This window comes from Helianthus annuus, chromosome 14, assembly GCF_002127325.2.
Source record: "Helianthus annuus cultivar XRQ/B chromosome 14, HanXRQr2.0-SUNRISE, whole genome shotgun sequence".
NCBI classification, from domain to species: domain Eukaryota; kingdom Viridiplantae; phylum Streptophyta; class Magnoliopsida; order Asterales; family Asteraceae; genus Helianthus; species Helianthus annuus.
Window position 1 is genome coordinate 18,512,761 of NC_035446.2, and position 25,002 is coordinate 18,537,762.

The 25,002-nt window shown below is 38.0% G+C and overlaps 1 protein-coding gene across 1 annotated transcript; it reads left to right on the forward strand.

Moving 5' to 3' along the window:
* The first annotated feature begins 11,998 nt into the window (after positions 1-11,998).
* On the forward strand, positions 11,999-12,481 carry LOC110906500. Its single transcript, XM_022151623.1, has one exon. It carries the CDS (start codon positions 11,999-12,001, stop codon positions 12,479-12,481), a length of 483 nt encoding a protein of 160 aa, XP_022007315.1.
* The last annotated feature ends 12,521 nt before the right edge of the window (positions 12,482-25,002 follow it).

Here is a 25,002-nt window from a genome sequence, read left to right on the forward strand (position 1 = left end):
AGGCTTAATTAAAGACCCGTTAGTATTCTAATTGGTTATTTATACCATCGTTCCAGACTAGAGCCTTCCGGTAAATTGTACCTACGCTTACTTAAGTGAATACGGCTGAGTTATTATAATTCTTGCTATTTAAGACAGGAGCTAGCTCAGGTAAATACTCTTAACTTATTTTCCCTATTATGGGCTTGGGATACGGTAATATAAATACCGCATGGTCAGGTATGGGATTCGAAGACCAATGTGTCGGGAAATCCAAATAACCTGTTTTAATTCGTATTGCTTGACTGAAACATTGGGGGTTAATGCGACCGTGTCCTGGATATCCTTGACTCATTAATTGCAAATGGCCACGACCTAAGCACGGGGTGTAGGCATACACCTGACAGATGCTTTATGCTTATTATTTGATTATACCCAATATGGGATTCCCAATAAGGGAATAGTGGTGTGTCGGTTAATCTTGAACCGGCATAGGACCGGGCCCCGTATGTAGAGCAAGTTATGTAAAACTGATAACATGAGATATAGTTTGTCCCAAGTATAAAAGATTAATCTTGCCTTGTGCATCTTAATCAAGTGTCAAAATAGTTTTGTGCCTTGTGCGCCTAAACCAATTTTCATAAACTCTTTTCAAATGAGTCAGTTGAGTGTATTTACCAGTGAAAACTGACGTATTTTCCAAAGTCTAAGTGACAGGTACAAGTACGTAATAGGCTGGAAGCTGCTCAGGGCGTTAATAAGGAATCTTGCAAATTCTAGGCGTCTAAAGTCTGTTGAACAATACTTAATTTTTAAGATCCGCCTGTGGATCCTCTACTTTCTGTTGTAATACTTGATATTACTTTATATTCGGATTGTAAAATATTATCTTTTGCTTCCGCTGTGCATTTATAAATTGTGTTGTTTGACTATGATGTTATCAACTACGTCACGATACTCCCCACCGGGCCCACCGGTGACACGTGGAAATTTGGGGTGTGACAAATGAACATTGAATGATGAGAATTGTTTTGATGCTAAAATCAAAATCTTAGGGTATTTGGTGTATTAACAGAAAAAATCTCTTGAATAAAATGGTGTAGATCCTAAGATTTCGCTAAAAATACGCTTCTGAAACCCTAGTTTGTCACTGTAATATTTTGTCTTCGCCGGAGAAGATGATCGGAGACGGCGAGTGAACTTCACGCGCGGTCATAGTGAATCGCACAAGTCTGATTGGACCATTTTGCCCCTTACATTTTTGGGTGAAATGTCCAGTTTGCCCCTGTAATTTCAATATTCTTGTGCGATTGAAAGTCCTTTTGACTTCTGCTGACCTAATCTTGTGCGTTTGACCAGTGTTGACCAGATCTTGTGTGTGTGACTTTTGTTGACCGGTCTTGTGTGATTGACTTATTTGTTTTATTACTAAACTGCCATCGCACAAGACTTGCTTAATCGCACAAGAGATATTCAATCGCACAAGGGGTTATAGTCTGGGCCTGATCCAATTCTTTTGGGCCGATAGTTATTCAGTGAATTTTGGTTATCTATTAAGTCATAATTTTCGAATTCTCTTAACAGAACACAGTTGTGTTTTATTCTTAAAGAACTTTGAATTTATGATGGTGTTAGTTTAACCAAGTTTACGGACAAAATTTCGAAATCTTTGATGTTGACATTTTTGTATCCGCATTCATTCGACTACTTTGTGCAGATACAGGAAAGCAAGCTAAAGGTCCGCATGTACCAGCATGGGAGAAAACTATGAATATCGCTTGCTACCTATCAGATCCTCCTAAGGGATTCGAGACGTACAAATCTTTGATGGTGGGGTTAAATACTTGCAGACTGGCACACTCTCTTCGGGAGAATCCAGTCATTTGTGAAGACTGGATCAAAGATTTCTGGGAGAATTCAACAGCAAAGAAAGGTTGTAGGAACGTTTGACGACCTGACGAGTCGATCAGAAGAGCGCTTAGATAGAATCAGAGGCGGTATTCATTGATTCGGCCTTCGTTCAGCTTGATTTCACTATTTAATGTCTCATTTATTGATTAATCATCTGTTTACAAGCTCTGGAGACAAATTGGCAGGGCTTCGCCTAACCAAACAAGACCAACACCTGTACCATTACAGATCCGCTCAAGCTACCTATTTATAGCCTCCATGGTTCGCTTATAAGACCAGCTTGGTTCGCTTATATAGACATGTCCATACAAGCGAACCTCACATGGTCATATAAGCGGATCTCCTCACTAATAAGCCATATGAGCGAACCTAACATTCTAAACACATACAATCTCCTGTTTTCTCATACAATAAGCCCTAAAATAACATTCTAAAACTAAGACTTGATCCAAGACGAAATCAACAGATGAAGTGCACCAACAGACTCCCCCTCAGATGTTGATGGAGTCGTTCATCAAGTCTTTGGCTGCTTCCTATCTGTAATTCTTTAGTCTTGATCAATCTCTAGGCTTTTCAACTTTCGTCTTCTTCAGGAAATTCTCCTGGAATCATTTCATCTTCAGAAACTTCTGTCTGGAATCATGTGCCTGGATCTTTCTCTGGCTATAACTTTCATCAGACTCCCCCTATCATCATGCTGGGATCGCCGTCTGGGATTTGTTACCACCATTGAAATCAACTCCTGGCTTTTCTCTGATCAGCTCAAATATCTACACAAACTTCAAACACTGATAAGAACACTTTCAGATTTAACATTAAACAAAAACTATGAAGATCTATAAGTAGGTTAACATTCAACTTAAACTTCAAGTTTAATGAACCATTTAACTGTTTCAATCTTCACATTTTCACACATTCTCTTCCACACCACAAGTTCAACATGTTTAGCATTTGAAATGTTGAAAATCAGCTTTTCACAGTCAGTTGTCGAAAATCTTTTTGGAGGATTTTTTTTTTAAATTTATGCTGAAACACACCAAAAATCTTTTTGAATTTTTAGAAGTAAATGCAGAAAACAAATATTTACAAACAATATTTTTGTGAATTTGTGCAAGAGGATCATATCATTTATGAAACATATCACTAACACCGTTAAGCTTTAAACATTTTAAGTTCTAAATAATTTACCTAGATTGTCAGTATGTTTGTCCACTTAAATCTTCACACAGACTTCAATTGATTCGCGATACGATATTAATGTTTTAGAAACTAAAACTTAACTGTGTATCACTCCACTTGAATATACTCCTGTATCCAGATCCCAATATTCAGTCTTACAGGTGAGTATACCACAGCTGATATCTGTAAAGGGGTAATGTGCGAGGGCCGTGAGAGCTCAGGTCGATACTTTCGTATACGCAGAGAGATGACGGCTTCGACTTTAGGTGGGTACCCTTTAGAGGATCTTTTATTACAACAGCAAAGATTATCAATTTTATTGTTTAATCAGATTGTTGAGGGCGAGCTTGTATTTCAAAGCTTTTTGCAGAAAGTATTATTCGGGGACTAGGTCAGTATTTCCATACAGCAAAAGTCCCGGAATAATACCCCAGATATCACTGAGTATAAAGACCTAGTATCTCAGAATATGGGACCTTTCAAACAAGATTTCGGGGGTTACCCATATATTCAAGAATAGTTACCCACGAATTAAACAAGTTCGAATTTAGGTTTATATCTCGTTTCAATTTACTAAATGTGCGAAAATCTACTGACACATCCACAGTAAGATTATTTATCACATTTTGACTTTACAAATCTTTAGCGTGTTGTGATAGTCTACCGATTTACTATCATTTCCTCTTATAGCAACAAGTCTCATTTTGTATTTTTCAATTTTTTTAAATTTTTCAAAATTTTATTACTCCCCCTAAAATCAAAATATGTTTCAAATTTTGATTTTCTGAGGAAAAATTGAAAACAAACTATACAAGAAAATTTGACAACATTATGTGAATTACCTCAATTCACCATTCTCATGCAAAAACAATCAGAACTCCCCCTCACAACAAACTATTTTCCCATTATGATTTCAAAACACTTAAGTTTGTTTCAATCAAAATGGTTTTTCCGGAAAAATTAGTTTGTTTATCAACCATTTGTAGGTTCGGGGTTATCTCATCATCTTATTTTCTTCAAACATTTTTTTAAAGATTTATCATTTCCAGTTTCAAAACCCAAATAACATTTGTAGAAAATCAAGTACAACTTAATGTCTTTGATTTACCACATGTAAGGCGAAAAATCACCAAAGTGAAATTTCTCAAGAAAGATGCCGATTCATGGTCCACGCTTACCAACCTGGGAACTCCGGCAAGTCAGGTTTTTTTTACTTAAACAGATTCACCCAAGCCTGACGGTCCTTGGGTGATTTCGAATTCTTATTCAACAATGGTGGAAAATTTTTCTCATCCATAGTTAAACCAGAATTCTTCTTTTTTACCTCAACCAATGGCTCCTCTGGCTTTGACAAACCAGAATCATTGCCTGCAGGCGGCTTGTCTGACTTTGACCTGTCAGATTCATCGCCGACCTTTTTCTTCTTCTTTTTTTCTTTCGTCCTCAGATTTGTATCTGATGAATCTGTCTTGCTTGACTTTGCAATTGAGGGAGTTGATTCATCAGAACTTTTATTCTTTCTGTCCAGTGAACCCGAGGACAAAATCTTCTCGAGATACTCTCTTGCCTTCTTCCTCTTTTTCCTCAGTCTGTCTTTCTGCCCCTGTGAAAGTTTAACTTTCTTTTCCTGAATTGACTGTTCTTGAACTTTAGGTTTCAGAACCTTCTGTTCCTGGGGCTTGACTTTAACTGGAATCTTTGCCGATTTCTGAGAATTAACCCTCAATCTTTCATTCGATCTCCTTGGGCAATCTCTGGCAATGTGACCTTTGATGTTGCAATTAAAGCATCTCCTCATCTCAAAATTCCTGCTTTGGCAGTTAACAGCAATGTGTCCTTGATAACCGCATCGGTAACACATTCTGTTATCGTACCATGTACCACCTTCACACCAAACGCTCAGATCATAGCATTGTTTGGCTTGATGATACGCTTTCTTCAAGTTTGCTGGATTTGGCTTTTGAGCACTGTGGTCCGACCTGCACCACTTATTACCAACAATTTTTGAATTTTCATTTTTTACTTTTTGTAATTTTTCATTTTGATTGGATAATCGATCTGATGAACTTTTATTATCTTTTTGTTTCTGTTCTACTTTCTTCTTCAAAGGTTTCTGTTTAGAACATTCACCTTTTTCAGTCGATTGTAGAACAGTTTTCTGAAATTTTTCTTTTAAATTTAAAAACAACTTTTGTTTTTCAATTTTAACATTTTCATCATCAGATTTTTCATCACAATCTTCAACTTTGACATAGTCAAAGTTTGTGACATTGTCACTTATTGGAACTGAATTTATTGGTTTTGGACAGGGAAATTTTAAAATGTCTGATGTAGTCACAAGACCTATCAATTTCTTTTCAAGTTTATCAATCTTGCTTCTGGAACTCTTAGCTTCATTTTCAAGCTGAGAAATTCTAACAAGATGAGACTTGATTGTTTTTTCATTCTTGATTTTCATGTTTTCAAGAACAGACTTTTCATTTTCCAAAACTTTTATCTGTTCTTGAAATTTCGTCTCGTTAGCTTTCAAATTTTTGTTCTCAAGCTTCATCCAGAAATCTTCATTTTCTGATGATTTCTGTTTGCTTTCAAAAACCTTTACATTTTCTTTCAAAATTTTGTTTTCTGATGTCAAACTGTTCAGTCTACCCAACAGTTTGTCATTTTCAATTTTTAATTTCTCACAATTGTCTTGTAACATAAGAATCTGTTTACCATCAGCCTACTTCCCATCTTCTAACTTCTTGACTTCCGATGTCAAACTTTCCGCATCCTTCAAGAGTTTGTCATTTTCAGTCTTAAAGTTGACACATTTGAGGCACACTGATTCAGAACTTGAAGTTTCATTCTTCACAGATTCTTCAACCTTCGGCACTTGTTCTTTCTCTATCTTATATGTACCTGCACCAAAGATTGTAACAAGATCAAGAGGATTTCTATTATCATCAATATAACAGCCTCTTTTCATATCATATACCGAATTTCTTTTTGTTCCCCAACAAACATTGATTCTTTTGTTTATTTCTTCTATCACATCTAAACTCAAATCTTCCAAATTTATTTTTATCTTATCCAATATTTCTCTCTTTTTTTGATAATTCTCATAATCATGATCTTTAAGTTCGCTAATGAATTTATTCAGAGTTAATTTTGAAAAATTAGAATTTTCTTTCAAATTTTTCAAAAAATCATCCTATTCAGCTGATAAACCATTAGCGAACTTTGATATCTTATTAGTTTCTGTTATCACTATTTGATTTTCTTTCAAATAGTCAATCAAACGATCAAAACGTTTCTCCAAATCATCCAACTTTTCATCTTTCTTACTCAGAAAACATTTGAAACGTTCATACCAAATTTCTTTTGGTATTTTTTGATAAGAACTATTGAAATATCCTTGATACCAATCATTCAACCTTTTCAGATCATTGTTTTCCTGTTCATCAAACCTCATTGTCATTTTTCAAATAATTCCGACAAATCTTTGTTGATCACAAAAGCGAACCAGTAATGATCAAATGAGCGAATCTAATCAGGTCCACGAAAGCGAATCTAGTCCAATCCACAAAAGCGAACCAACAATTGTTCAAATAAGCGAATCGGTCGAGCGAATCAAAACCGGTCGAGCGGACCTACCTTTTGAGCGAACCTGATTTGGAGATTACGAGCGAACCGAAAACTAACCTCAAAAGCGAATTAGATTGATTGTACCTTCGAGCGAACCTGACAATACCCTAAAAGCGAACCAGAAATAAACTCCCAAATGCGAACCAGTTCAACAACCCAAAGAGCGGACCCGAAAGATGTACTCTCGAGCGAACCTAGGTGCAATTTGGAGCGGACCTATCCTCAAAACGTATCTAAAAGCGGATCTATCGAATGTACATAAAAGCGGATCTCAAATCGAACGTGTTTTCACCCATTTTTAGTCCGTATTTTTGCATGAAACTTTCCAGGGTTTGTCTTTGTTCAATAATACACAATCTGTGAGATTTTGGTCCGATTTTATCCGATAAAGTTCCCTGAACTGATGAAAGAAGGTGTAGAAATCAGAATTTTGAGTGAAAATCGAGCTAAACGGTGAGAACTCTTCCTCCTGAGCTCTGATACCACTTGTAGGAACGTTTGACGACCTGACGAGTCGATCAGAAGAGCGCTTAGACAGAATCAGAGGCGGAATTCATTTATTCGGTATTCGTTCAGCTTGATTTCACTATTTAATGTCTCATTTATTGATTAATCAACTGTTTACAAGCTCTGGAGACAAATTGGCAGGGCTTCGCCTAACCAAACAAGACCAACACCTGTTACCATTTCAGATCCGCTCAAGCTACCTATTTATAGCCTCCATGGTTCGCTGATAAGACCAGCTTGGTTCGCTTATATGGACATGTCTATATAAGCGAACCTCACATGGTCATATAAGCGGATCTCCTCACTAATAAGCCATATGAGCGAACCTAACATTCTAAACACATACAATCTCCTATTTTCTCGTACAATAAGCCCTAAAATAACATTCTAATACTAAGACTTGATCCAAGACGAAATCAACAGATGAAGTGCACCAACAAAGGTGACTCAGTGATCAAGTCAAAGGTCCGGGGTACAGAAGTTTCGATCAGTGAACAAGACATACGAATGTATTGCTATTCGGAGATGCAGCTGATGATCCGATAGAGTATTCGAAGGAGTAGGTTATGGACGTTTTGATCAAAATGAGCTACGAGGGAGCGATTCCTCCTCCCACAATCAAGAAGTTGTTGCATCCATACTGGGACCTCTGGCTCATATCTATCTAGTGTGCATAAGTGGAAATAAGAGTGGTCTTGATAAATTGACGTTGAAGCAAACTTCTGCAATGGTTTCAGTAGTTGAAGGGTGGAAGTACAACTACTCCAAGAGTGTGTTTGACGATATGTTTGTAAATGTGAAGACATTGAATAAGAAATACTGGTACAAGTTTCCAAGATTTATTCAGATGATATTGGAAAAGAAGTATCCTAAGTTGCCAGTCACTGTGAAAACCTATGATGCAAAGATAATGAATAATTCGGTGTTTACATGGATAAATCAGAAGTCTAGAGATAACGTTGAGGTTAAGTATGAGAACAAGCGAGCATTAACAAAATTTGGAATTTTTGCTGAGATTCAAGAAGCAGCACCAACTCAGATCAATGCTATTGTGGCTGAGGAGCATGATGTAGAGATAATTGAACCTCCTATTGGTGCTCAAGAGCCAATTGAGAACGTAGATTTGACTGGTATTGAAAGTGAAGAAGATGTTGGAGATGACAGGATGATTGAAGATGAAGAACAAGAGGAACATGTTGATGAAAGTGAAACAGAGACAGAGATAATGGATGAAGGCCTTATTGCAGAAACTGAAGAAATCAGTGAACCAGGTCAAGTGAGAGCCCTCCTCATGATGAACCTGTGTCTACAACTGAAGCTATAATTGTTGATCGTTCTTTAGAAGAATCTGCTGCTGATCTTCCTCCTAGGAAACGTAGTAGAAGGGATCCTAGGCTCAGCAGTGAGGAAAATGTTGAAACAACCTCAGAGACAACTAACCCCATTGGTGACACACAGCCCAGAGTTAACTACATTCCCACCGAGTTGAGCCAGTCAATAATTGATTTTATGAGCAATGATAGAGCTGCCATGTACGTGCATGTTCCTAAACCAGGTGAAGGTTCAAGTAGTGGTCCATCAGATGCGGATGTTGTTAAAGCTGCTGAATTGCTACAAGATGCAGTTGCTCAAGCTGAAGCGGCAGCTAAATCAAAACAAGTTGAAACTCCCGAGAGGGCAGCTAATGCTGAAAGTTCAGATAGTGAGGGATTATTTGAAGAAAATGAGACAACAATCTTGATGCGGAGGATTTCTACTCTTGAAGAAGACAAGATTTTCAAAGATGCTCAGATTGCTAGTCTAATGGAAGAGTTGGTGGTTAAGAATCAGAAGATCAATGAATTGGAGACTAATCTGGGAGAGCTTAGTGTTGTAGTAATGGATATAAAGCAGAAACTGCAAGGAAAATTTCCTAAAGAGTTTGCTGATCCTCCAAAAGAGTCCACTGCTGAAGGGAGAGAGCAGCAGAGGAAAGAGCACGAAGATGCTATGAACAGGTATTATGAAAGCACTCCTCGTACTGTGAATCAGAAACCAAGAAAGAAGATGGTGGTTATGAGAAATGTAGGAGCTGAACGGAACTTGCAGTTTGGTGATCAACCTGATCGATATGTAATCACTGTTGAAAAGAGCAAGAAGGGCAATAGATCGGGTATCAAAAGCTGGGCATACAACGATGAGAAAGGAATGTTTATTGTACTGAGAAATAATAATGAAGTGGAGTATTACGAAAATTCTGCAGATTTCAACTCCTGGACGACAGTTGATTTGAGAGAATTGAGCAATGCAGTATTTCATGATCAGGTCAAGAATCCTAATTGCAAAATTGGAGTAAATTTCTACAACAGATTGCAGCAACATGCTAGAGTAAATTTCAGAGATATGAAATTAGCTGAGTCTACTATTGAAGAAGATGCTGAGGTGTTAGATCCTGCAACAGGAAAGCCTTACAAGACTGTGAAGTGGCCTGCAACTAAACAGGCGAATACAGTGCCACTGCTAAAGGAACTTCCTGATGATTCTCTGAAAAATTTTCAATTTTGGGTGTATGATCCAATTTCTGGTCAAGCAGTGATTGTGTGTGATGATGCAGAGTACAGGTTCATTGATACTAGAGATTTGATATGTTTTGGTGAAAAGGGCATCAATCTCTTAGCAAAATCACAAATTCAGAGTGATCCTCAGTACGAGGTGTGTGCCAAAAGTTGGATTGGAGCTGTGGCCAAGATTATAAGTCTCAAGTTGTGGTCAGGGCAACGTTCGAGAGTTGAGACACAGCTGTTTGGTCCGTATGTGGGAAGGAATATACCGATTTTGCCTGAATTGCAAAGGAAAAAAAAACAAGCTAGGAAGCAGAAAAGAAAGCAGCAGTGATTATGAAGACGCCAAGTCAACACAAACCTAGGGGGATATTGTAAGGGTATAAACTAGTATAGGTTTGCGTCTGTCTTGGTTTATTATAGTTGTTTTGGGTTCGAACTGTGTAGTGGGCTTGTTTGAATGTTTTGATGTCTATGGGGTATGGGCTTGGCCCAGTGTAAAAGGATCTCCTATGCAGGTATAAATAGGAGAGTCCTCAGTCATTTTAGGTTGTTGATTCACTAGCAAACTTTGTGCCCTTTGTGCATTTTGAGTACCAGACGGTTCTAGGAATCGTGTACTCTTGTTCTTGAATCAATATACTTTGTGTTTCAATCTTCGACATCTTACTTGTATTTCCGCTACTTGTTGGTGTTTGATATTCGATTGTATTGTTCCTGGACTTACAGAACGAAACAAGAGGATGCTTTCCAGTTACTAAAACAGAAACTCTGCGGTGCACCGATTTTGTCTCTGCCTGAAGGTACGGAAGATTTTGTGGTATATTGTGACGCTTCTATTCAGGGTCTTGGATGTGTGTTGATGCAACGCAACAATGTGATAGCTTATGCTTCTCGACAGTTGAAGGTTCACGAGAAGAATTATACGACGAACGACTTGGAGTTAGGAGCCGTAGTGTTTGAGCTCAAAATCTGGAGGCATTACTTGTACGGTACTAAATGCAATATTTATACCGACCACAAGAGCCTTCAGCATATTTTTTATCAGAAGGATTTGAATATGCGACAGCGTCGCTGGGTTGAACTTTTAAACGATTATGATTGGCGATCAAGTATCATCCGGGGAAAGCCAATGTTGTAGTTGACGCTCTCAGTCGAAAGGAATCGAAGCCCAAACGCATTCGCACCTTGCAGCTTACCATTCATTCTAACCTACCTGACCAGATACGTTCTGCTCAAGCTGAAGCGCTGAAAGAGGAAAACATCGAAGCAGAGTACTTAAAGGGTATGGAAAAACAACTTTTAAGGAAATCAGATGGTATTTACTACTTCATGGAGCATATATGGATTCCCTTGTTTGGTAAACTTAGAGAACTTGTGATGGATGAAGCGCACAAGTCTCGATACTCCGTACATCCAGGTTCGGATAAGATGTATCAGGATCTCAAAGTTATGTACTGGTGGCCGAAGATGAAAGCTCACATCGCGACCTATGTGAGTAAGTGTTTGACCTGCTCAAAAGTTAAAGTGGAATATCAGAAACCATCTGGATTGCTGCAACAACCGGAAATACCCATGTGGAAATGGGAACAGATCGCTATGGATTTTGTCACCGGGCTACCAGGAACTCAAAACGGAAACGATACAATTTGGGTGATCATTGATCGTCTCACAAAGTCAGCGCACTTTTTGGCAATCAAGGAAACAGATAAGTTCTCACAACTAGCTGCTGTCTATCTCAAGGAAGTGGTTTCTAGGCACGGGGTGCCGACATCTGTTATTTCTGATCGTGACCTGCGTTTCATCTCAAATTTGTGGCAGTCGATGCACAAATCGTTTGGCTCACAGCTCAGCATAAGTACCGCTTATCACCCGCAGACGGATGGTCAAAGTGAGCGAACCATCCAAACACTAGAAGACATGTTGCGGGCTTGTGTTATCGATTTTGGCAAGGGTTGGGAGAAACACTTACCTCTAGTGGAGTTTTCTTACAATAATAGCTACCAAAGCAGCATTCAGGCAGCTTCATTCGAAGCATTGTATAGACGAAAGTATCGCTCACCTCTCTGTTGGGCTGAAGTGGGTGACAGCCAGGTCACAGGCCCTGAACTCGTATTGGAAACTTCAGAAAAGATTGTGCTGATCAGGAACCGTATGGAAGCAGCGCGCGACCGTCAGAAAAGCTACGCCGATAAGCGTAGGAAACCTTTGGAATTTGAAGTTAATGATCGCGTCTGTTGAAGGTCTCACCCTGGATGGGTGTGGTGCGTTTTGGAAAACGCGGCAAGCTAAACCCTCGTTATGTAGGGCCATTTAAAATTCTGCAACGGATTGGTAAAGTGGCCTACAAGATAGAGTTACCTGCTGAATTGGGTAATATTCATGATGTTTTCCATGTGTCGCAATTAAAGAAGGGTTTGTCGGATGAAACACTGATCTTACCATTTCAGGAGCTGAAGATCGACGACAAGTTGCAGTTCGTCGTGGAACCAATAGAAATTATGGACCGGGAGGTCAAGGTCCGTAAGAACAGTCGTATTCCGATTGTGAGAGTTCGTTGGAACTCGAGACGTGGACCGAAGTTCACGTGGCAACGCGAGGATCAGATGAAGCTCAAATATCCACATCTATTCCTAGCTGACAAGTCTAAGTCTGGATCAACTAGTGAATTTCAGGATGAAATTCCAATTCAAGTTGGGGATGATGTGGCACCCGCGGATAACACTCAGTCAACCTGATTTATCGCCGTATTATTTTGGATTGCCTATCAAATTTCGGGATGAAATTTCTTTCAAGTTGGGGATGATGTGACAACCCGAAATCTCAAGACCTTTCTTTGATGTGTTGTTTATTTTATAATCCCATTTTATAAGTTGTGGCATTGTATCATTATGTCATTGCACTGTGTTGACTAAATGTTGAGTGGATTAAGGTTAATCTTAAATGTTTAAGGGTTAACGTTAAGGTTAAATATCGAATGTTAATATTAAGTCATCAACGAAACTAGCGTGACTCTTCTGTGATGAAAGTGAGGTTTCGCCGTGGGGGATCTCGACGAAACTCATGTTTCGCTGAGTTGGGGGTTTCGCCGGGATGGGCTTGAGGCCCAGTGAGAGAGGCCCAAGTGTGTGTCAGTTATATTCACCCTGTCAACATAGCATCACGTAAACTCACAATCAGCGAAACCCTAGACAACCCTCTCCTGTGCGGCGACAATTCTGAATCCTCGAAGCTCTCCGTAGCGATCGAACCTACCGTTTTTGTCATCTCGGTTAGTATTGATTTAATTGTGATGTCTTGATGATTGTGTTAATTAATAAAAGGAAGTTTGGTAATCATATGGGTCTAGGGAATTGATACATGTTAGTAGCTTTTAACCGGTTCATTATAGTTGAAGGTTTATAGCATGATAACAATTGTAAATCTTGAATTTAGAAGTGGCGGCCATGTGCAATGTAATCAAGAAATACACATGTTTCGATAGTATTGTCAGTAGCATGTGAATTTGTAGTTTCTATCTCATCAATCCATGTGCATGAATATGTAAACGTCGGCCATGTGAACTTGTAGTTTCTATCTCATTAAACGCGTTATCTCAATGATTTAACCATTATTCGATTAAAGATTCAATACCCGACCAAGCGGTATTAATAAATACCGTATCCCAAGCCCGTATAACGGAAAATAAGTTAAAAGTATTTACCTGAGCAAAATATAAATTTAATCCTAGCCGTATAACAATCAGCAAGTGCAAATAGCTTTTACTAGGCTCCTAAATCTGGAACGAAGGTTTTAATAACCAATTAGATTCCTAACGGGTCTTACTTAAGTTTAAACTTAGACCGGTTAGTTTTTAAAGGAAAGTTTACAGTTCAAAACGCAAGATTGAGCGAAGACCGGATTAGAATGTGATTTAAACCCGACAAGTATGAAGACTTGTATAATATGGGTAATCTAAACACATTCTGGATTTTGAAATGAAAATGATGAGGTTTGACCCGTTTCGGTTAATTTATGCAAACTAGTTACATAAACCGTACCGAACGCGAAAAAAGCATAACGGGTAACCAAAAGAGTCATGTATAGGTTCCGTAGGTTAATATGCTTAAAATGTGTTATGATATCAGTAGGATACCTTCCATTATGCCCAAAACGAATTTAAAATCAATTTGAGCCCCGAAAGGGTATTTTGGTCATTTTAAAGTTTATAAAAAAGGTTAAATAGTAATCTGAGGTTCTGCTCTAAAATAATCAGTAGAAATATTTATTTTAATAATTTATATCAGTAAGATATCATATATATGTGAAATTTATCATTTACGGCCAAACTATGCACCGAAGGGGCATTTTGGTCATTTCACATTTGTTAAAAGGGCCAAATTTGAAATATGAGTTCAAAACTTTTACTTACTGTTAAAGTATAAAAATTTATTCATAACATCAGTAGGTATAAAGTCTTAGGTGCTAAATATGGTTTTAAACCATACTATGCGCCTAAATCGCATAAAAGTCGGTATTTGACGATATTCGGGTTAAGTAAAAAATCTGAGATTTTGATAAGCCTTTACTGTTTAATATAATTTATTTGATGTATAAAATCGGTAGAAAAAAGTTTGATAGGTAAAGGATGTGTAAAACTCATTTTATTAGCAAAAGGGCATAACCGTCAATTACCGAGTCAATGCAAGAACCCTATGTTATGACCAGTTAAAAATTTTAAAAAAATTTCCAAAAATCCCTAAATATTATATAATAACAGTGGGTAGAAAGTTTGGTGTCAAAATTTGGGTTTAAATGGGTTTTATACCAAAAATGCCGTTTAATTAATAAAAAGCTTGCATTTTACGATATCGCACATAACTTCTATTTTAGACCATAATCTGATGTCAAACTTTTAGGACATACTAAAAAATCAGCAATAAAGGTTTTTGTCCTCTCACATTTTCAAAAATCTCGTTTTAATATCAAAAGGGCATAAAGGTCAATTTTAAGCATTTAACGGAAACATGCAATGAACTAGGATTTCTATGGAACCAAGTTGTATAACCTCAGAGGGTTATACTAACATATTACATGGTCCTAAAGTAACCCTAAGGCATATCTAAACTAAGCTAAATCAGGTCAGAACTGAAAGTCAAAGCAAAAGTCTACTTTTGCGACTTTCGGTTCCGAACCGAGCCTAAACTCAGAATTGACGAGTTGAACATGCTTAGACATGTTCTTATATTATTTACCAAGTTATTTTAATGTTAAAACATATTCCATAACCTCTGTATTTTTAGTTATGAATTTATTTGTAAAAAGTGATTCTGTTAAATTTTTATTAATAAGTTTAACCCGACAATTAACCAAGTAAATGTGACAACCCTCACCAAACCAGGTATCTGTACAAATTAATTAATATTTAATTAATGCTTAATTACTGTGTTTGCTTACAATTGTGGTTAAACTGCTTCTTGATTTTTGATACATACATGTTCATGCATCATACATTATTACTGTCACTCCATTTATTACACAGAACGTTAGTGACAAACTTGATGCAAAAAGCACAGTTAGCACAGTGAACGGATAACCTAGTAAACATACTGACATTGCCAGCACTAGACAAACATTGTCTTTGAGGCCAGTATGGGCCGGGAATAGATTACTACACTAGTAGAGAGTGTAGGGAGGTGAGGATTGTTAAGCTGCGTCACTAGGTGATAATTATAGTGACCGGATGTGCCTAAAACATGTTTTAACTACAAAATTCGACACTTTATTACAAAATTTAGCATTTAACTTAACTACTAAAGTGCAAAAACATGGGAAAATAATACTAGACTATTTCCAAAGTGCCGGGAATTCATTGTGTCACTAAAAACACTATAAAAAGCACTTTAAAGCTTTACTAGACACTTTAACGGATCAATATCCAACCGAACAACCGGACTTTACCTGGAACATAAAAATATTGTCAATGACATTGTTTACACTTTTCTGAGTTAGTTAGGGTCCCCGAACACCCTAACACCCATTATATTACATAACACACTAATAACCTATTTAAATCCTAACTAAACATAACTAGTACTTAACTATACCATCCCAATCCAACCAATAACCCCCCCCCCCTAATCTGATCGGTCCCCATGTGGGACACACTCCACAAATTTCTTGATTATTTAATTACTCATGTTCCATATCTAGATAGCATATTACACCATGGACAATTGCAAGAAATGGACTATAAGAATACTTGAAGAATCACACTTACATTCACATAAACACTTCAAAAATTTGCACTCTCTCTCCCTCTTGCCTTATAATCGGCCGAACACCATCACCATTACCTCACCACCCTTCAAATCTTGTTCAAGCCATTTTTTACATACCAAGGTGCAAGAGATCATACGAGGAGGCTAGGTGCTTACGGAATCTCAAGAACCTCTCTACATTGCTTTTATCCACCTTGTTTTCGCTTTGATTCTTCCCTAGCCTCGAGCTAGTAGTAAGTGCTTCTAAACACTCTCTTGATCTTGTTTAAAGTGATTAATAAGAGATTTAACGGCTAAAACTCAAGAACATGCGAAATCAAAACTAAAAGTCTTGAAAGAATGATGAACTAGATGGGTAAAGAGTAACTAGTGGTGTAAATCTTGTGAATCTTGTTTAGATGTAATTATTTTATGTTGTTAGTGGCTAGTAGTGGAACGGATCGTCATCTAACCATGCTAGATCATGTTCATGGAACATGAACTAGCAATATGTTAAGTGTGAAAGTTGCAAGATGATGAACCTTTCCACAGATAAACATGAACTTGTGTAAAAGTGATTTTTCTTGTAAAATAGAGTTCTAAACTAGTAGATCTAAAGACTTACAAGTGGTTTTTCGGAAACCAAGTGAAAGATACAAGTCATGTTTAAAACCCGGATTTTACACAAACTAAAGGCATTTTAGTGAATAAACAAGTGTGTAACTTGTGTAACAAAATGGCTTAACAAAGAAATATTTTTGTAACTTTTGACAAGAAGTTGTTAGACTACAAGCTCTTTAAAAATGAAGTTTTAAAGAAACTAATGCTATTTTCAAAGATAACGAGATCCACTAAAAATATCATAAAGTTACTACATACTTTTAAACAACATACAAGTTCATGAATTTGCGATTTATACTTACATTGACGAGTTTGGTGTTGGAATATTGTATATTGATGATTGGAAAATTGTTTGATTGAATTTTGAAAAGAAAATGATACGCTAGTAAGCGTGGCCACCTCCAGTTACAGAGGAAACTCTAGCGAAATTTTTCCAGAAATATAACACTTGGAAATATGTTTGTGACAAGTGTTATGAATATATTTCAACTTGTTTTTCCAAACGAAATTCGTCATGATTTTTATTATAAAACAACCAAGTGTCGGAGGTGGATTTTCGTAAATAAAACTTGTTAAATATATACTTAGAATATATATTTCATAGTAAAACGCTTGTGTGATTTTATGATTATTTTGTGAACTATATATTATTTTTAGAGTAAAAATAATATAACTTGAAAAATATCATGAAGTTACGATCCCCAAAATAATACCAACGCCTTCACAAATAAATATTTAAGTTACACCGGTATTATTACTAACACATACACTTTAGAATGTAACTTATTTATTTTCGGAAAAATACTCTTAAATGCGTATTTTGACAAAAGTATTATTTTTGATATTGTATGGAATAAAATATAGTATTTTTGGGAAAAAATATGTATATTTTGAAGATAGAATATTTTAGACAAATGAATTAAAATAATTCTTTAAGTGAGACTTAAAAATGTATTTTTGGAATTATAAAAACGCACATGTATTCAAACCCCTATCCTTGGGAAGGAATATATTTACAAAATAATTAAGAAGTGTAAATACGAAATAGTTGTCTAACTATTTCCCAAAAACATTAAAGCTTAAGCCAAGGCACGCCCGTCCGTCTAATAGAAGTTAGTACGTGTAGGTCGTCACGCAGCAGGTTGATTGGGATTTACTATTTCGAGACGCACTTCTGTGAGTTCATGTCCCCCTTTTCTCTTAACTGTTTTCAGTTTTTATACTTCGGGGGTGAAATACATGTTACTATGATTACGAATACTTTTTACATGGTATGGTTAGCGTAAGGAGGGTTACTACTTAGATCATGTGAGTGGGTAGGCGGAAACTAGAGGCCATTAATCGTCATTGTAGGACCGAGGGTCATTAGCGGTAGATCTATCTGGGTGTAGCGAGCCCAACTCCAGGCCCAACAGAACGGACCTCGGGGTGACTTTGAGCCCGACGCAAAAATCTGCTAGGTTTGAGTCTTCCTACTGCGCTTCACACATATCATTGGCCTTGCAAACCAATGGTGATCTCATTTTTCCTTATTTGCTACATACCAGGGATTGTTATACTTACAAATGTATTACAAAGGTTTTACATACTCACTTTACGTGAACTCGCTCAACATTTTTGTTGATTTTTCAACTTACATGTATTTCAGGGAATTAGGGATCTGGCGAGGTATGCAATGCCTTCATGCTGCGTAGGGAAGTGATGTCATCCACGTTTAGGGATTGTGACTTTTACCTGGACGAGTCACAAGTCTTAAACGGTGTTTATTTTATGTTTGTGGTTGTGTCTTATGAACAATGTTTTTATTTTGTTGGGTTGTAACTCGTTGCATGTGTCAACTTTAAAACAATGTTGTGGTATTTTTATTTTAAAACCCGAAGTAATGGATGAACATCATAGTTTTATTTTCATATAGCTTGGTTGTGGTTAAGCTATGGTATTAAGAAGTCACACCAAATAAACCCACGCTTCCGCAAAGCCAGGGTGTGACAGTAAAAGTGATAATCAGTAGGTGCCCTTTTAAGGGTTTATTACCTACATAATTACCAACTCATAGCCACTTTCAATTCGAATAATGGCTGGACCGTTTGTGAATAATCACAAAGTCAAAGCTTGATTACGATAACTTTGACTTTCCGTCATTAAGCTACTAAAACTTAAACTTAGGGAGCTAAGAACAATTACTAGAGTACTTAGCACGAATATTGAACTGAGGAAAGCTTCCTAGAGCTCCAAGGGACTCCAGAGACTGAGTTGTGAAGTGATTTTGAGAATGTACAAATGAACAATGAAAAACAAGGGCCTTATATAGGATTTTTCACTTCATAAGATCACTCCACATGCCCCTACATTGATCCCAGATGTCCCTAGTGCATGAAAAACTGTTGGCTCAGACCCTGGTATCAAAGAGCTCTAAGGCATTTCTAAAATAATCCTAATCTAGACCTCAAACTGATAGGCTATATGCTAATAATGTCGTTTAATTAATAAAAAGCTTTCAATTTACGCTATTGAGCATAACTCCTAATCTAGACCTCAAACTGATGTCAAATTTTTAGGTGCTGCAAAGACGAGTAATGCGATTGATATGAGCGGGTGCATCCTCGTCGTCATGACCATGGAATTGACATGAATTGGTGATGGCGGTCATGATGTAAGAAGGAATCTGCCAAGACCTATCATTCGCGATGTTCGGAAGGGTGATGGGTGATGTGGCTCCGGTGAAACCGGACAAGTTTATAAATCAGTAACAAAGGTTATTGTCTTTTCATATTTTCAAAAATCTCGTTTTAAGGTTAAAAGGGCATAATAGTCAACATTTAGGCATATAACGGAAACATGCACATGAATCGGATAACTAAGGAACCAAGTTGTATCACCTCAAAGGGTTATACTAACCTATAACCTGGTCCTAATAGAGCTCTAAGGAATTTCTAAAATAATCTAAATCGGGTCAGAACTGAAAGTCAAAGCAATAGTCAACTTTTGCGACTTTCGGTTGCGAACTGACCCTAAACTTGAAATTGTCGGGTTGAACATGCTTAGACATGTTCTTACATTAATTACCAAGTTATACAAGTGATAAAACAGGTTCCATGGCTTCTACATTGTTAATTATGTGTTTATTTGAAAATTAGCTTTCTGTTGACTTTTTAATATTAGGTTTGACCTTACATTTGACCAAGTTAGGGTGATAATCAGTAGGTGCCCTCTTAGGGGCTATTACCTACATAGTTACCAACTTATAACTACTTTCAATTTGACTAATGACTGGACCATTAGTGATTAATCACGAAGTCAAACCTTAATTACGATAAGTATGACTTATGGTCATTAAGCTAACTAAAACCGAAATTAGGACGTTAAGGACACTTACAAAGGTCCTAAGCACGATTTTGGAACCTAAGGAAACTTGTTGAAGACCAGAGAGCTCCAGGGAATACTCCTTGAATGATTTTGAACTGAGCAAAAGAAATGGTTGCAACTTGAGTTTCTTATATAGGACTCAAAATCTCATAAGATCATTACAAACAAGTCAAATGTTCCCAGATGATCCTATGTGTCCCTATGCATGTAAAACCATTGGCCCAACTACTGTATTTCGAATACCATGCAACTAAGGCGGTGTAACCGGTTATAACAGGCAACTGCCAATTTTTAACTGCCAGTGACAGCCTTACGGACCGTAAGCAGAAACTCTTGCGGTCCGTATCGAACTCTTACGGACCGTAACTCCAGACGGATGCGGACCGTAACCGACCTTGAATTGTATCGCCTAGTTGCGGTCCTTGCGGGCCGTAAGCTGAACCTCATATGGTACGTAACCGATGGTCAGAAGACAAAAACTTGCAAACTCTTAAGCTTTGACCATGCAATCTTTTATAACTCGAATCTTCAGTCATTATCAGTAGGAGGGGACCATGAATCAGGCCTTGCATGCCCTTGAGAGTGTTGCCATGCACTTACACATTTTGGACTTTATTGATGAAGGTTTCTAATTGAGGATTTGTCGTAAAACTCATAGGGTCCATTTCTTATACAGTTTGAATTATATATTATCAAAATAACCGGATTTGAATGTATCAGATGTTTATGAAATATTTTAAGGTTTGGGATTTATAAAAAGGTCACTCAGAGGTTTTCATTAAACTTGTTGACACTTTTTAATCCTACCATACATCTTTCAACTTGATCCGAGTTTATAACACGTTTACTTTCCAAGACACGTGTCTTTATAATATTGGACGAAATTTTACAAGGTGTTACATCCTCACCCCCTTAAAAGAAATCTCGACCTCAAGATTTACTGGACCAAATGAGGGTATTTCTCTTTCATGGTGGATTCAACCTCCCACGTATACTCGGGACCTCTACGGGCATCCCATTTAACCTTTACAATTGGTACATGCTTCTTCCGAAGCTTTTTAACCTGTTGATCCTCGATCGACAAAGGTTTCTCAACAAATTTCAAGCTCTCATCTATGTGCACATCCGTATGGGGTATGACTAGTGATTCATCAGCTAGACATTTCTTCAGATTGTAGATGTGGAATACAGTATGAATACCACTGAGCTCTTCAGGAAAATTTAACTTGTAAGACACTTTTCCGACACATTCGATGATCTCGAATGGTCCTATGTATCTTGGGCTTAACTTGCCTTTCTTACCAAATCACATCACTCCCTTCCAGGGTGATACCTTTAGCACAATCTCGTATTTGCACAATCTTATCGGTCGTCTCCAGAACTATATCAGGTCCGGTTAGTTGGACATCTCCAACTTCTGCCCAACAAACGGGCGTTCTGCACTTCCTTCCATACAATGCTTCAAATGGTGCAGCTTGGATACTTGAATGATAACAATTATTATATGAAAATTCAATCAATGGAAGATGATCATCCCAACTTCCACCTAGATCAATGACACAAGCTCTTAACATATCCTCCAGCGCTTGAATTTTACGCTCACTCTAACCATCCGTCTGAGGATGATATACAGTGCTGAAGTTTAATCGAGTGCCCAAAGACTGCTGAAAGCTTTTCCAGAAATGCGATGTATACCTCGTATCCCTATCCGAGATGATAGACACTGGCACTCCGTGGAGAGATACAATCTCGTCCACATACAGTTGGGCTAACTTATCTGAGTTGTGTGTTTCCTTAATAGGTAGGAAGTGGGCTGACTTAGTCAACCTGTCAACTATGACCCAAATAGAATCATTTTCTCGCTTTGTCTTTGGTAACTTGGTGATAAAATCCATAGTCACCATTTCCCATTTCCAGGTGGGAAGTTCAGGCTGTTGTAGCAATCCTGACGGCTTCTGGTGTTCTGCCTTAACTTGAGCACATGTCAGACACTTGGCCACATAAGTGGCTATAGACTTCTTCAAGCCTATCCACCAATAATTTGCCTTTAAATCCTGGTACATCTTGTCACTTCCAGGATGAACAGAATACTTGGAACTATGGGCTTCCTAGGATCACTTCCCTAAGTCTTCCATAGATTGGAACCCATATTCGTCCATTCAATCTTAGGATTCCATCATTGTCACATGATAACTATTCTACAGTGAGTCCTAGTTTTTCATTTGGATCATTAGCTTCTAATACAGCTTCCTTTTGCGCGGCTAACAGTCTTTCATTCAAACTGTTCTTTAATTCAATGCTCTTGGCATTGATTCTTATGGGCTTAACCCTTTTCTTCCTACTTAAGGCATCGGCGACTACATTCACCTTACCTGGATGGTATCGGATTTCACAATCATAGTCATTTAAAGTCTTCATCCATTGACGCTGCCTCATGTTTAAATCCTTCTGATTAAACAGATGTTGAAGGCTCTTGTGATCAGAATAGATCACACACTTTGTACCATATAAATAATGCCTCCAAAGCTTCAGTGCAAATACAACGGCACCCAACTCCAAGTCGTGGGTGTTGTAATTCTTCTCGTGCACTTTTAGCTGTCGGGAAGCATAGGCAATGACCTTGCCCTTCTGCATGAGCACACACCCCATACCAGTGTGTGATGCGTCGCAATAAACTACGAATTCTTCAATACCTTCTGGCAATATCAACACTGGTGCATTGCTCAACTTCTGCTTGAGAATGTCAAAGGATTCTTGCTGCTTAGGGCCCCAGTCAAACTTGATATTCTTGCGGTTTAATGAAGTTAGGGGCGTTGCAATCCTTGAGAAGTTTTCAATAAATCGCCTGTAGTATCCTGCCAAATCCAAAAGCTACGAATCTCCATGGGCGTCTTCGGCTCTTGCCAATTCATGATAGCTTCGATCTTAGCGGGATCCACCTGATACCTCGCTCACTAACCACATGTCCAAGGAATTGGACTTCACGAAGCCAAAATTCACACTTCGAAGAATTGGCGTAGAGTTTCTTCTGCTGAAGTTGTTCCAGAATACATCGAAGATGCTTCTCTTGGTCGGCCTGGTTCTTTGAATAAATAAGAATGTCATCAATGAATACGATGACAAACTTGTCCAAGTAAGGTTTGCAAACGCGATTCATGAGATCCATGAACGCTGCTGGTGCATTGGTGAGCCCAAAAGGCATCACTAAGAACTCGTAGTGACCATAGCGAGTCCTAAATGCAGTCTTGTGCACATCTTCATCTCTATCCTTCAACTGATGGTAGCCTGACCTTAGATAGATCTTGGAGAAGTAACTTTCCCCTGGCAATTGATCTAACAGATCGTCGATCCTGGGCGATGGATATCTATTCTTGATTGTAACCTTGTTAAGCTCGCGATAATCGATGCATAGACGCATCGACCCATCCTTCTTCTTCACAAACAGTATTGGTGCTCCCCATGGAGACGAACTAGGATGTATAAAACCTTTTGCCAACAAATCATCTAGTTAAGTCCTTAACTCTTTCATCTCAGTTGGTGCTAACCTGTAAGGTGCTCTTGCAACAGGCGCTGCTCCAGGAATGATGTCAATTCTGAATTCTACTTGCCTATCTGGTGGCAAATCAGGTAGTTCTTCAGGGAATACTTCGGGATATTCAGAAATGACGGGGATGTCTTCAATCTTGGGCTTCGGCTCATCAATAGTCACTTGTGCCATGTAGATGACACAACCCTTCTTCATACACCTAGACGCCTTAAGCATAGACACTCGCTTAGGCATTCCATACTGAGTATCTCCCTGTATGGTAAGTGGCTCACCATACGGAGTCTTAATCACCACTTGTTTCTTGTCACACACAATCTGGGCTTGGTTATGAGATAACCAATCCATGCCTATCACTATGTCGAAACCAACTAATTTCAAAGGAAGTAAAGACAATGGAAAAGAGTGGTTCCTAATGGATATGAAACATCTATCTAACACGGTTGAAGCGGTTTCTTTGGTACCATCAGCCAATTCTACTTCATACTTTATGCTTAGGGTTCTAACAGGCAGATTTAACAACTTACAAAACTTATCATCAACAAATGACATATCTGATCCTGAATCAAATAGTACTCTTGCATAAATGTCATTAATAAGATAGGTACCTGTTATCACGTTGTCGTTCTGGATTGCTTCCTATGCGTTCATCTGAAAGACCCTAGCATTGGTCTTTTTCCCATCTTCAGCCTTCTTCGCATATTTTGGGCAGTTAGACTTGATATGCCCTTTCTCATTGCAGTTGTAGCATGTTACGTCCTTTATCTTCGCGCAGTCTAACGTCTTATGCTCACTTGACTTACAAATCCCACAAGCCTTGGGCTGCGATTGGGATTTCGATTCGTATCTGCACCTCCCCAAATGGCGCTTCTTACAGATTTTGCATTTGGGCTTATCACCCGACTGCTGATCATCTCTTTTGAACCCGGAACTCTTCTTATGGTTAGAGTTCCCTTTGTGTTTCTTGTTTGAACGATGCGAGTTATCATCCTCACGCTTCCTTTTCTCAACGTCAGAGTTTCTAAGAGATCTCTACCTAACCGCGTCCAGAGTAAGGGATAATGATATATCAGCTGCTGACCTAAAAGTAGTCGGTCAAGAGGCTTTCACACTGGTCTTGATTGTCACACCCTGGCTTTTGCGGAAGCGTTGGTTTATTTTGGTGTGACTTCTTAATACCATAGCAACAATCATAACAATGCTATATGGAATTAAAACGTGAGATGTTCATCCATTCATTAAGTTTAATAATACCACAACATCATTGTTTGAAAACGTCGACACATAAGTTAAGTTACAACCCATACTTGTTTAAAACATGTTCATGAGACACAACAAAAGACTTTAAATAAAACATGGTTTGGAGACATGTGACCCGTCCAGGCAAGGGTTACACCTCCGAAACCCTACGACCTTGGATGACATCTTTATTTACCGCAGCTTAACACGCATGCAGACACCTGCCAGATCCCTTAGTTTCCTGAAATAC

Bases quoted from the DNA above. Each gene is read 5' to 3' on its own strand.
- LOC110906500 (XM_022151623.1), top strand. From the start codon at position 11,999: ATGGGTGTGGTGCGTTTTGGAAAACGCGGCAAGCTAAACCCTCGTTAT.